The 13662-nt window shown below is 39.8% G+C and overlaps 1 protein-coding gene and 1 long non-coding RNA gene across 4 annotated transcripts in view; one reads left to right on the top strand and one right to left on the bottom strand.

Annotated features, from left to right (window-relative positions):
- The window catches only part of LOC139753368 (uncharacterized), a 363994-nt gene extending 351938 nt beyond the window's left edge, over positions 1–12056 (top strand). The window contains exon 3 of the long non-coding RNA XR_011713696.1: positions 11924–12056. This is a non-coding gene — a long non-coding RNA (uncharacterized lncRNA). The remainder of the gene's footprint in view (positions 1–11923) is intronic.
- Positions 1–13662, bottom strand: part of LOC139753367 (uncharacterized) — a 317027-nt gene that overhangs the window by 8532 nt on the left and 294833 nt on the right. For all 3 annotated transcript variants that reach the window (XM_071669760.1, XM_071669762.1, XM_071669761.1), the window contains 3 exons: positions 11912–12128; positions 11028–11202; positions 1632–1833 (listed from right to left, as the gene is read on the bottom strand). In XM_071669760.1, coding sequence (XP_071525861.1) covers positions 1632–1833; positions 11028–11202; positions 11912–12128 — 594 coding nt within the window. The remainder of the gene's footprint in view (positions 1–1631; positions 1834–11027; positions 11203–11911; positions 12129–13662) is intronic.

Below are 13662 nucleotides of genomic sequence, written 5' to 3'. Positions count from 1 at the left end.
TTCACTATTTACATTTTATGAAATTTTTTCTTGCACTATATCTTAGTTTACACACTAGTTTACTATTTACACTGTTCCATTGCCTTCTGGCCACAAAAATATAAGTGACCCTTGTTGAAGGACTGCAATGGCCACTGGAGGTGCTGTATTTTATTCTGTATAGTTCCTATTCTCCTCACTTTCATCACTCCCATCTACAGATTACATTTCAGTCTCACTTTTCTCATCAGTTATATCAATAGGCTGAGAAAAAGTTTCCTTCTCATTTGATAATTTATCTAAGTTTTTTATATTTTAGGTGATGCATGTTTTCTTGAATATTTGTATGGGTGGAGGTCTTGTGGGGGAGATGACAACATATTCCATGGAGTTAATGCATGACTTTCCAAAGGGATACTGAGGTCTTTAGGCATCTCCATTGACTTACCCTTATTTGGACTGTCATCAATAAGCAGCATATAAAGTGTCAAATGACAAAACTCAACTTGTGGGGAAACCACACTGCTAGTTTGAGGACAATAATGCTGAAAGGTTAAGGACATCTTGTTTGATAAGATGAGCAGATGTGGCCTTTGATATATGACAAACACATCTGTTCAGGGATATATGTTTGGATCTGGCTGCTCTTCCTTGCATGGCTTTGAGTATGCTGCCATCATATGGAGGTAGTCCAGTACAAGGATCAATTGCAATTAAGAATAGGTTCTTTCTTTCCCTTTTCTTAGGTTTTTGTTTTCAGTACATCGTCCTTCAAGTATGTGTTCTCTCAGGTGCTCATAGGGCTTTATCTATTGGTAAGAAATATAAATTTCAAAGGATGGAAATCCAGTTCTTCACAGTAGGCAGAACTGAATTAGCATCCATTTCTTTTTTCAGCATTCCTCCCCACCTCTTTCCTAACTGAAAAACCATTCCTTGCTTTTCGACGTTATAATAGCAAAACCCATGCACAACAGTGCTGTATGGTTACTGACTCTTGTGAAAGGATATCTGTCAGCTTCATCCATTTAATGATGGCTAAAAGGAGAGAATCCTCATTTTATCAAGGTTTGTCTGTGGTCATAGGGCTCTGCCTACAGTTGAAAAATGATTTTCATCCTTCAAAACATAAATTTTTCTTCATATGGTTGTAACTTTATGACAATATCTTTACTAATGTTAACAAGAAAAATAGTGACAGATTAACATCTTGTCAGATTCATACAATGTTAATTAACACAAAAACTTTAACAATTCAGAATATTATTTAAGCTAAGGTCATGCTAATAATTTCTGTCAAGGAGGAAGCTACTTATATCATAATTGTGGTGTAAGACATGTTCACTCAGCTTTCAGTTTCCAATTTGAAAAGAAAAAGTAATATTTGCAACAATTATATGTTTAAATGATATCAAAACCATAATGGCCAGAAACATAACTCATGTTCTGTATTGACGTCTGTGCTAAAATATTTACGTTGCATTAAAAGTATGCTCGTCGTCCTACTCCTATAATTACATTCTAAACTATCAAAAGTAATTTCAATTCACTGAAAAAAATGCTAAGACAAAGAAATACATATAAATAAAAGAGGAGAATAGCTGAGGAAAATATGAGAATAAGACAAAGTCCCTACTGTCTGTATTACTTACCTAACATGACCCGTATGCCCATATGGTATACCAACCATGTTTAGGGGTGCTTGGACATGGTGAGTATTATGAGCAAGATGGGGCAGTGGCACTGTGATAATAACTCCAGCACTTGTTCCCACCCAGAGCAAGTCCTTACATGCTAGCAGTGATGTCACACGTAAACATGCTGCTTTATGCTGTCTGATGATATCGTCACAACCTGAGAAATAACATACATGATTATCAAAATAGATTTTATCTCTTACTGAACATTACTATGTTTTGGAACACAATATAAATTCACCTACACTAAACATGATTATTTCAAAAATATATTGATTTTTCAGGAAATCATGAGGAGTTGCATTAGTATCTTGATGATAAAAACATTAATTCATTCAAATTGTTATATTAGGAAGCTGACAGGACATTTTGAAATAAGTTGCAACTGCTGCCATTTCTTCCTTAAAGCAATGTCCACCCTGTTTCAGCTATAACCTAAAGACAATGTAAGTCAGGCTTGTCATTTGAAGGTAAGTGTGCCTGAATACCAAGTAGTCTATAAACCACTTAACATTCCCCATTCACTATGGCTGGGGTATGGATGTCCTGCAGTTTCACTGCAGCTAAGGCGTTTATGTTGATAGTACTTAACCGGCAAATCTCTTCAAGGCAAACTATGCAGTCATTAATGAATGAAGTAACATCCCATGCTTAGTTACCAAATGCTACAGCGTAATATTTTTTCCATACGAAGTATATGCACAGATATCCATGAGGCCTGAACAAGATCTACAGCTTCATGATATTATAAATTATGAAGTTGACACTTTTATAAGATCATAGATATTAGTATGAAAACTATCTGTAATCATGTCTGTTTATGACAAAAACACATCCAAAAACTCATTAATCTCACTCTGTATGCTTGAGAGTACTGGAATATCTCATACGCCAGACAGTGGCACAGCTTAAGTTAAAGGGCATGTAGCACTTGTTAACAATGTTTCTCCCAACTAGGTTGTATATAAATTTTATTTTGAAAATTTTGTTCTAGTTAACCCAGTAACTGGTAAAGGAGACCTCGCATAGATCTACAAATGATCCTTTCGTGCCAGCAACCAAAGTTCAGCTACTGATGTGTCATAGTGATGTCATGAGATGCTTAAGGCTTCCTTACATAATAATTACATATGATTTTTTCAGTTAACCTTCAAAGGTGATAGGATATCCAGTGGACCACTAAGTGTAGATGAAACTGAGCATTATTTGCTACATAGCTATGAGAGGTGTATGATACATAGAAGAATTCTTTTTTGCTTATACCTTTAGATATATATAACTAACTGCCATCCCTAAGTAGAAATAAAAAGCTTACCCCTGTCTAACACTTCAGTATCCTCTACTCACAGATCCTTCCACCATCAATAAATACAACAAACAAATCAAATACACAATGAAATAACCTGACAAGCACTGAAGAACCACCCTCTGAACTCAGTCTAAACTCTTGCTCACCAGACATAAATCCCTCAGAAGCCACACACCCTAAAGAAACATGAATCACAGTCTCATCTGAAGTGTGAGGGAAGGATAAGCTTTTTATTTCTGTTGTAGAATACGTTTGATGATAAGGTGGCAGATGTAGGGTGTTTTGGTTCGGGTGGTATGCGAAGTGAGAGAGTCATGGTAAGTGTTGTGTGATGAGAGAAGCATTGGTGAAAGCCAAAGTGGCAAGGCAAATGGAGTGGATGGTATTGCAGTTGAATTCCCTAAGGGGGTGACTGTGTTGTTGATGGCTTAGTTGGGATTTTTCACCTCATGGTGAAGAGCCTGAGGAAGGGGGACAAAGGTGGAGGTTAGAATTATAGAGGCATCAGTTTGTTTAGTGTACCTGGTAAGTTGTATATAAGAGTGGTGATTGAGAAAGTGTTGGCAACACAGACCATCAGATTGGGGAGGAACATTGTGGCTTTGCAAATGGTAGAGGATGTGTAGACCAGATGTTTGTTTTGAAGAATAAGTGAAAGAAACAGAAGGACTGTATGTGGCATTTATGGATGAGGAAAGTGCATGTGATTGAGATGCTCTGTGGAAAATGTTACAAGTGTATTTTATGGGAGGAAAGATATTAAAAGTGAGGAGTTTTTATCCAGAAGGTAAGGTGTATGTGCATGTGGGAAGAAAGGAGGGAAAGTGGTTCCACTTGAAACTGGTTCTATGGCAGAGGTTTGTGATGTTACCATGGTTGTTTAATTCATTCATGGGTGGGGTGGTGAGGAAGGGTAAGTGCAAAGGCCTATACTGTGTCATTAATGAAGTAGGATTAATGAAAGTAAACACAATGTCTTAGAAAGGGTTGTGCCATTAAACTGCAAAGAGTGAAGGTTAACTTTCTTTCCTCTGTGGTCTTTCCCATGAGCATGATATACATTATCAAAGAATTTTGGAGACAGGACCTTCTGACCTATAGTATGTACAGTAGGGAAACACTAACCTTCACTCACCCTACTGTAAACACTCACTGTGATTACTGAAGTTAGCTACTTTTGTAACTGTCCTTGGCTAATTAGTGGCCAACACTGGGACAGTGTCATTGACTCACTTCCTGCCAATCAGAGCTCAGAATTTTCTAAGATTGTGCACCTTAAGGATGAATTGCTATCAAACCAGTTTGGCTCATCCCATAGATCAGTCTCACTTTTCTTTCTTTATATGTTCATTACTTAGTTTTTATTGTCATTACTTCAGGATTCTATATTTTGTATGTTTTTTTTTTTCATATTTTTTGCTATTTCCTATGTTAACAAGTTAGCATTAGGAGCAGATGAAGAATGGCCTAATTTGCTCACATTCACTCTCTAACTGTTGTGTAGAATGCACCAGAAACAGAGCTCCCTATTCACAACCAGGCTCTACAGACCTTTCAGTAATTTTTCCTGACTGCTCCATATACCCTTGTTTGGCTCACTGACAGTATATCACCTCTTGTATACAATTTCCCTCCACTTTGCTTTGTCCCTTGCATACCTAACACTCTCCTACATGTTTAAGCCCCATTAACTCAGAGAAGTTTTACCTCCATCTTACTAACTCATGCTCTGCATCTCCTTCTTCTATCTCTGACATTAGTCATACTCTCCTCACACATTCTCTTCATACATCCTCACCAATTCAGCACACTCTCCTCCTTACTACCATACTCTTCTTACTACCACATCTCTTTCTCAATGTGTCACACCATGTATTATCCTTAAGCATTTCATTTCCAACATGTCCGTCCTCTTCTGAACTTTTTCATTTAGGGCCTACATCGTGCATCCATGCAGCACCATCAGAACTACAGTGCCATCAAACTTACCCATTTTTACCCATACTGACAGTAACCACTCTTCCCATACATTCCTCGATACACCCACGACATATGCCTTACTCCCCCAGCTAATGATTCACTTCAACTCCAATAGTTCATCTGCTGCCATGTCCCCTACCAGGTATCCAAAACACCACACTTCCTCCAGGTCACTCTATTCAAACTCGCACTCAAACCTACCTGTATGTCTCTCTTACTAAACCTCATTACCCTGTTTTTAATTGAATTAGTTCTCAGCTTCCACTCTTAAACACATTCCCAAACTCAGACACCAGCCTCTGCAGTTTCTCAATTGAGCCTGCCACCAGAGCTGTATCATCTGCCAATAGAATCTGACCCACCTCCCAGATCCTCTCACCCATAACTGATTTTAGACATAACCCTCTATCGAAATTCCTTGCATTCACCTCTCCATCCACTCCATCCATAAACAGGGGAAACAGCAACAGTGATATTACAAACCTTGACATATACTCATCTTAACGTAGACCCACTCGCTTTCCTCCTGCATGCACACACAACTACCTTGATTGGAACTTCTCACTCCTTCTATTGCTTTCCTACCACACATTATATTCATAGCACCTTCCACAAAGTATATCTATCAGCCTTATCATATGCTTTCTCCATATCCATGCATGTCATATACAAATCCTTTTCTTTTTCCAAGTATTTCTCACACAGGTTCTTAAAAGCAAACACCTGGTCCATGCATCCTCTAATACTTGTGAGGCTGCATTGTTCCTCCCTAGTCTGATGCTCTGAGCATATCACCACCCTTTCAAGTGCCACTCAGTAACAGTAAACCTCTTAGATATAAGTATTTCTTTTTAAGTTATATAAGGTTTTCAAAAGTTTTGTACTTAACTCTGTAGGCCCTTATCGGCATACTGTTCTTACTACAACTATTATCACTACTACTACTACTACTACAACAAGAACAACTACTACTGTTTTTTCTCTTTTTTGCAAGGTTACACACCACGCATGGGATGTGAGGTTTGCTCACTTTTAAGAACACAGATGGCATTAATAGATGGTACAAAATGAACTGATATTCTGGATAACTGAATGCAATAAAGTATTTACAAGCATGGTGCATCTGTTTGAATGTTTTCCTCCTGTCTCTCAATGCAGGATGGGGCACTGGACAATAACAGGGCAAACAAATTCTGACAAAATCTGTGAGGAGAAGGAAACTTCTTGTTCTTCAACATAGGTCTTCTGATACAACCCAAAACACATTATAGATCTGTTCACTCTTTTGTTATCAGTATAATTGAAACTTGTCTACAAATGCAATCTTAATTTGTTAACTTGTTCCCTTCATTTCTAATTCAGTTTAGATGGGATACATCAGCTTCACTGCTCAATAACATGGTGTCTTCATGTTTTTTTTTTTTTTTTTTTTTTTTTTTTATACTTTGTCGCTGTCTCCCGCGTTTGCGAGGTAGCGCAAGGAAACAGACGAAAGAAATGGCCCAACCCCCCCCCCCCCCCCCCATACACATGTACATACACGCGTCCACACACGCAAATATACATACCTACACAGCTTTCCATGGTTTACCCCAGACGCTTCACATGCCTTGATTCACTCCACTGACAGCATGTCAACCCCTGTATACCACATCGCTCCAATTCACTCTATTCCTTGCCCTCCTTTCACCCTCCTGCATGTTCAGGCCCCGATAACACAAAATCTTTTTCACTCCATCTTTCCACCTCCAATTTGGTCTCCCTCTTCTCCTCGTTCCCTCCACCTCCGACACATATATCCTCTTGGTCAATCTTTCCTCACTCATTCTCTCCATGTGCCCAAACCATTTCAAAACACCCTCTTCTGCTCTCTCAACCACGCTCTTTTTATTTCCACACATCTCTCTTACCCTTACGTTACTTACTCGATCAAACCACCTCACACCACACATTGTCCTCAAACATCTCATTTCCAGCACATCCATCCTCCTGCGCACAACTCTATCCATAGCCCACGCCTCGCAACCATACAACATTGTTGGAACCACTATTCCTTCAAACATACCCATTTTTGCTTTCCGAGATAATGTTCTCGACTTCCACACATTTTTCAAGGCTCCCAAAATTTTCGCCCCCTCCCCCACCCTATGATCCACTTCCGCTTCCATGGTTCCATCCGCTGACAGATCCACTCCCAGATATCTAAAACACTTCACTTCCTCCAGTTTTTCTCCATTCAAACTCACCTCCCAATTGACTTGACCCTCAACCCTACTGTACCTAATAACCTTGCTCTTATTCACATTTACTCTTAACTTTCTTCTTCCACACACTTTACCAAACTCAGTCACCAGCTTCTGCAGTTTCTCACAAGAATCAGCCACCAGCGCTGTATCATCAGCGAACAACAACTGACTCACTTCCCAAGCTCTCTCATCCCCAACAGACTTCATACTTGCCCCTCTTTCCAGGACTCTTGCATTTACCTCCCTAACAACCCCATCCATAAACAAATTAAACAACCATGGAGACATCACACACCCCTGCCGCAAACCTACATTCACTGAGAACCAATCACTTTCCTCTCTTCCTACACGTACACATGCCTTACATCCTCGATAAAAACTTTTCACTGCTTCTAACAACTTGCCTCCCACACCATATATTCTTAATACCTTCCACAGAGCATCTCTATCAACTCTATCATATGCCTTCTCCAGATCCATAAATGCTACATACAAATCCATTTGCTTTTCTAAGTATTTCTCACATACATTCTTCAAAGCAAACACCTGATCCACACATCCTCTACCACTTCTGAAACCACACTGCTCTTCCCCAATCTGATGCTCTGTACATGCCTTCACCCTTTCAATCAATACCCTCCCATATAATTTACCAGGAATACTCAACAAACTTATACCTCTGTAATTTGAGCACTCACTCTTATCCCCTTTGCCTTTGTACAATGGCACTATGCACGCATTCCGCCAATCCTCAGGCACCTCACCATGAGTCATACATACATTAAATAACCTTACCAACCAGTCAACAATACAGTCACCCCCTTTTTTAATAAATTCCACTGCAATACCATCCAAACCTGCTGCCTTGCCGGCTTTCATCTTCCGCAAAGCTTTTACTACCTCTTCTCTGTTTACCAAATCATTTTCCCTAACCCTCTCACTTTGCACACCACCTCGACCAAAACACCCTATATCTGCCACTCTGTCATCAGACACATTCAACAAACCTTCAAAATACTCATTCCATCTCCTTCTCACATCACCACTACTTGTTATCACCTCCCCATTTACGCCCTTCACTGAAGTTCCCATTTGCTCCCTTGTCTTACGCACCCTATTTACCTCCTTCCAGAACATCTTTTTATTCTCCCTAAAATTTACTGATAGTCTCTCACCCCAACTCTCATTTGCCCTTTTTTTCACCTCTTGCACCTTTCTCTTGACCTCCTGTCTCTTTCTTTTATACTTCTCCCACTCAATTGCATTTTTTCCCTGCAAAAATCGTCCAAATGCCTCTCTCTTCTCTTTCACTAATACTCTTACTTCTTCATCCCACCACTCACTACCCTTTCTAAACAGCCCACCTCCCACTCTTCTCATGCCACAAGCATCTTTTGCGCAATCCATCACTGATTCCCTAAATACATCCCATTCCTCCCCCACTCCCCTTACTTCCATTGTTCTCACCTTTTTCCATTCTGTACACAGTCTCTCCTGGTACTTCCCCACACAGGTCTCCTTCCCAAGCTCACTTACTCTCACCACCTTCTTCACCCCAACATTCACTCCTCTTTTCTGAAAACCCATACTAATCTTCACCTTAGCCTCCACAAGATAATGATCAGACATCCCTCCAGTTGCACCTCTCAGCACATTAACATCCAAAAGTCTCTCTTTCGCACGCCTGTCAATTAACACGTAATCCAATAACGCTCTCTGGCCATCTCTCCTACTTACATAAGTATACTTATGTATATCTCGCTTTTTAAACCAGGTATTCCCAATCATCAGTCCTTTTTCAGCACATAAATCTACAAGCTCTTCACCATTTCCATTTACAACACTGAACACCCCATGCATACCAATTATTCCCTCAACTGCCACATTACTCACCTTTGCATTCAAATCACCCATCACTATAACCCGGTCTCGTGCATCAAAACCGCTAACACACTCATTCAGCTGCTCCCAAAACACTTGCCTCTCATGATCTTTCTTCTCATGCCCAGGTGCATATGCACCAATAATCACCCACCTCTCTCCATCAACTTTCAATTTTACCCATATTAATCGAGAATTTACTTTCTTACATTCTATCACATACTCCCACAACTCCTGTTTCAGGAGTATTGCTACTCCTTCCCTTGCTCTTGTCCTCTCACTAACCCCTGACTTCACTCCCCAGACATTTCCAAACCACTCTTCCCCTTTACCCTTGAGCTTCGTTTCACTCAGAGCCAAAACATCCAGGTTCCTTTCCTCAAACATACTACCTATCTCTCCTTTTTTCACATCTTGGTTACATCCACACACATTTAGGCACCCCACTCTGAGCCTTCGAGGAGGATGATCACTCCCCGTGTGACTCCTTCTTCTGTTTCCCATTTTAGAAAGTTAATACAAGGAGGGGAGGATTTCCGGCCCCCCGCTCCCGTCCCCTCTAGTCGCTTTCTACGACACGCGAGGAATACGTGGGAAGTATTCTTTCACCCCTATCCCCAGGGATAATATACATATATATATACATATACACACACACACACACATACACACACATACGCACATACACACACACACACACACACACATACATATATATACATATGAAAAATGTAAGAAACAATTTAGAAAACAAACTTTTAGCTTGAAATGAATGAAAAAAATGAATGTCACATAATGGTTCATGTATATCATTGTAAACAGTCTTTTGTAGGACTAGTCATTTAATTTACCAGTGGTCTTGCTGCAAACAAAGCCAGGTAGTCTAGTGAAAGATATCCCCACCACTGTTGGAGCAGAAGTGTTTCCCACTGAAAAAAGCAGCGTAAAATATTTCAAGCTGTGTACAATTTTTTTGCACTTTTATTTTTTTTTTTTTTTTTATACTTTGTCGCTGTCTCCCGCGTTTGCGAGGTAGCGCAAGGAAACAGACGAAAGAAATGGCCCAACCCCCCCCCATACACATGTATATACATACGTCCACACACGCAAATATACATACCTACACAGCTTTCCATGGTTTACCCCAGACGCTTCACATGTCTTGATTCAATCCACTGACAGCACGTCAACCCCGGTATACCACATTGCTCCAATTCACTCTATTCCTTGCCCTCCTTTCACCCTCCTGCAAGTTCAGGCCCCGATCACACAAAATCTTTTTCACTCCATCTTTCCACCTCCAATTTGGTCTCCCTCTTCTCCTCGTTCCCTCCACCTCCGACACATATATCTTCTTGGTCAACCTTTCCTCACTCATTCTCTCCATGTGCCCAAACCATTTCAAAACACCCTCTTCTGCTCTCTCAACCACGCTCTTTTTATTTCCACACATCTCTCTCACCCTTACGTTACTTACTCGATCAAACCACCTCACACCACACATTGTCCTCAGACATCTCATTTCCAGCACATCCATCCTCCTGCGCACAACTCTATCCATAGCCCACGCCTCGCAACCATACAACATTGTTGGAACCACTATTCCTTCAAACATACCCATTTTTGCTTTCCGAGATAATGTTCTCGACTTCCACACATTCTTCAAGGCTCCCAGAATTTTCGCCCCCTCCCCCACCCTATGGTCCAATTCTGCTTCCATGGTTCCATCCGCTGCCAGATCCACTCCCAGATATCTAAAACACTTCACTTCCTCCAGTTTTTCTCCATTCAAACTCACCTCCCAATTTACTTGACCCTCAACCCTACTGTACCTAATGACCTTGCTCTTATTCACATTTACTCTTAACTTTCTTCTTCCACACACTTTACCAAAGTGAACTAAAAATATTTAGTCTATGCTTATCATTAACTTACCTGCAAGCATTTTTGTGACTGCTGGAGCAACGTTTACTTCGCACAGACACTCATATGTAGCTGCATGGTATAGTCTCACAGAAGCTGAATTGTGTACTGATATCCAGACCCCATGACCTGCTGATACCATACATGAGACACCTCGCCCATTTTCCCCACCAACCACAAAAGAATGCTGTTGAAGAAAGCATTATTTACATGTAGGTAGAATCATATATGATAGAAGACTTAAGTTTACTATTACTTTGACAGACCTTGGTAAACTCCTAGCGTAATGGTGTCTATCACATATACCTCACCCAATTCCCACTGCACGTCCTCATTTGAATAGGATCATAGAAGGCACAACATTCAAAGATCTGAAAAATGGCTGGGTGAATGTGAGGTGTGAGAACACTATATATTTTACATATTTACTGATTAGAAACAGCAGTTGTTGAAAGTTTGGAATGGAGCTTCGCAAAACATGAAACTGGGTAAAAGAAATGTGAAGGGATAGGTCAAATACAAGAATAAGATGAAATGGTGGTAAATGTTAAGGATGTAAAGTGATAATTATGTACTCTCAGGTTTTAATCTTTACCATATACCACCATTCCTGAAAAGATTAGAGGAAGAAAATCAGTGAAAAATATGCTGTTTTGCTTCTCTTGCTCTTGTGCATGCTTCTGAGCTCTATACTGTACTTCTGACAATATCATACTGTGATGATTTTTTGATATTATTTGTGTTTCTTACTGAAAAGAGGTCAATATGTGACAGAAATTTAAGTTTTTTATATATAATATAGAAATATTACATGCCATCAGGAAATTGAGCATCATTTGCATTGAATCTTATTCCATTCAAAATTTAAGTTACCCTAACCTCTAACATGCACTTACTTCCACCTGCAGTGACACAGTACTGAGGGCCCGAACAGTGTTCATGGCTGCACACCACAGCTTCCCAGCTACAGCCATCATTTTTGTTACCGGTGCTGCAGCTGTGCTAATGCTTACAACTTGTCTGTCTGCCACATTCCATCCTCCACAAAGGTCCCGGCGATATATAATGATATCTCCATTTGCTAAGGATGCAAATACTCGATTGTCAAGATGACTGTTGAAGAAAATAAGTTATATTAGGCATGATAAGGTGTATCAACACAGTTTGGAACCTGAAAGATCATAAATCTACCTCTTAACTAAATGCTTTTCTATATCAGTTTCACCACATTTTTTGATGAAAATCATGTTCATCAGAGATAATTTCAAATTTTGACCTCTTCATTTTCCTAGTTAAACAAATCAACCAAGATTTTTTTCATGCAAACACTCTCATAGCCCTCAATATGTAGCTCTATAATAAGCCACTGAGTAAGTACAATGCGGGAGGAGAACATATGACTAATTATGCCACAGTCACATTTAATAAAGGAATGGTTTTTACTATATTGTGTTTGGATGCTTTCTAAAATATCTACTTAAAAGCAATGATCTAATCACCCACCAAGCTTAACCAATTTAATCTTAGTAGCCATGATGTCATGAACCCTTCAGTCAGCTGACACTTAGATCATTTGGTGAGGATTGCTATGAGTGCTCCAGTCAAGGCTAACAGTCTGTCAATTAGTCTGCCAAGTCTGAGTTGGCATGTGATTTTTCAGAGGTTCATTTATATACTGGAGAAACTGATAATTATTTCTAGATTCTTTATCTGTGTTACATATCTCTTTCCTGGCAGGTATGGATGGTATTGCAGTAGAATTTATTAAAAAATAGGGGGTGACTGTTGTTGATTGCTTGGTAAAATGCATGCACAGTGTCAATGTATAAATAAAGGCAGAGGGGATGAAGGTGAGTGTTTAAACTATAGAGACATATGTTTGTTGAGTATTTCTGGGAAATTATATGGGAGGGTATTGATTGAGAAGGTAAGGGCATGTGCAGAGCATCAGATTGAGGAAGAGCAGTGTGGTTTCAGAAGTGGTAGACAATGTGTGGATCAGGTGTTTGGTTTGAAGAATGTATGTGAGAAATCCTTAGAAAAACAGATGGATTTTTATGGAGTTTTTATGAATCTGGGGAAGGCATATGATAGGGTTGATAGGGATGCTTTGTGGAAGGTCTTAAGAGTATATGGTGTGGTAAGTAAGTTGCTGGAAATAGTGAAAAGGGTTTTACCAAGGATGTAATTCACATGTATGAGTAGGGAGAGAGGAGAGTGATTGGTTCCCAGTGAATGTCAGTCTGCAGTAGGGATGTGTGATGTCCCCAAGGTTGTTTAATTTATTTGTGGATGGGTTAGTTATGGAGGTATATGCAAAATTTTTGGACAGAAGGGTGAGTATGCAGTCTCTTGGGGATGAGAGGGCATGGGAAGCAAGTGAATTGTTTTTCGCCGGTGATACAGCACTAGTGGCTGATTCGAGAAGAAACTGCAGAATTTGGAGACTATAGAAAAGTGTGTGAAAGGAGAAAGTTGAGAGTAAATGTGAATAAGAGCAAAGTTTTAAGGTTATTAGGATTGAGGGACAAGTTAATTGGGAGGTAAGTTTGAATGAAGAAAAACTGGAGGAAGTGAAGTGTTTTAGATATCTGGGAGTGGACGTAGCAGTGGATGGAACCATGGAAGCAGAAGTGAGTCACAGGGT

Source organism: Panulirus ornatus, chromosome 14, assembly GCF_036320965.1.
Source record: "Panulirus ornatus isolate Po-2019 chromosome 14, ASM3632096v1, whole genome shotgun sequence".
Lineage (NCBI taxonomy): Eukaryota > Metazoa > Arthropoda > Malacostraca > Decapoda > Palinuridae > Panulirus > Panulirus ornatus.
Note: the sequence above shows the minus strand (reverse complement) of the source record. Positions and strands in the feature narration are given on the sequence as shown.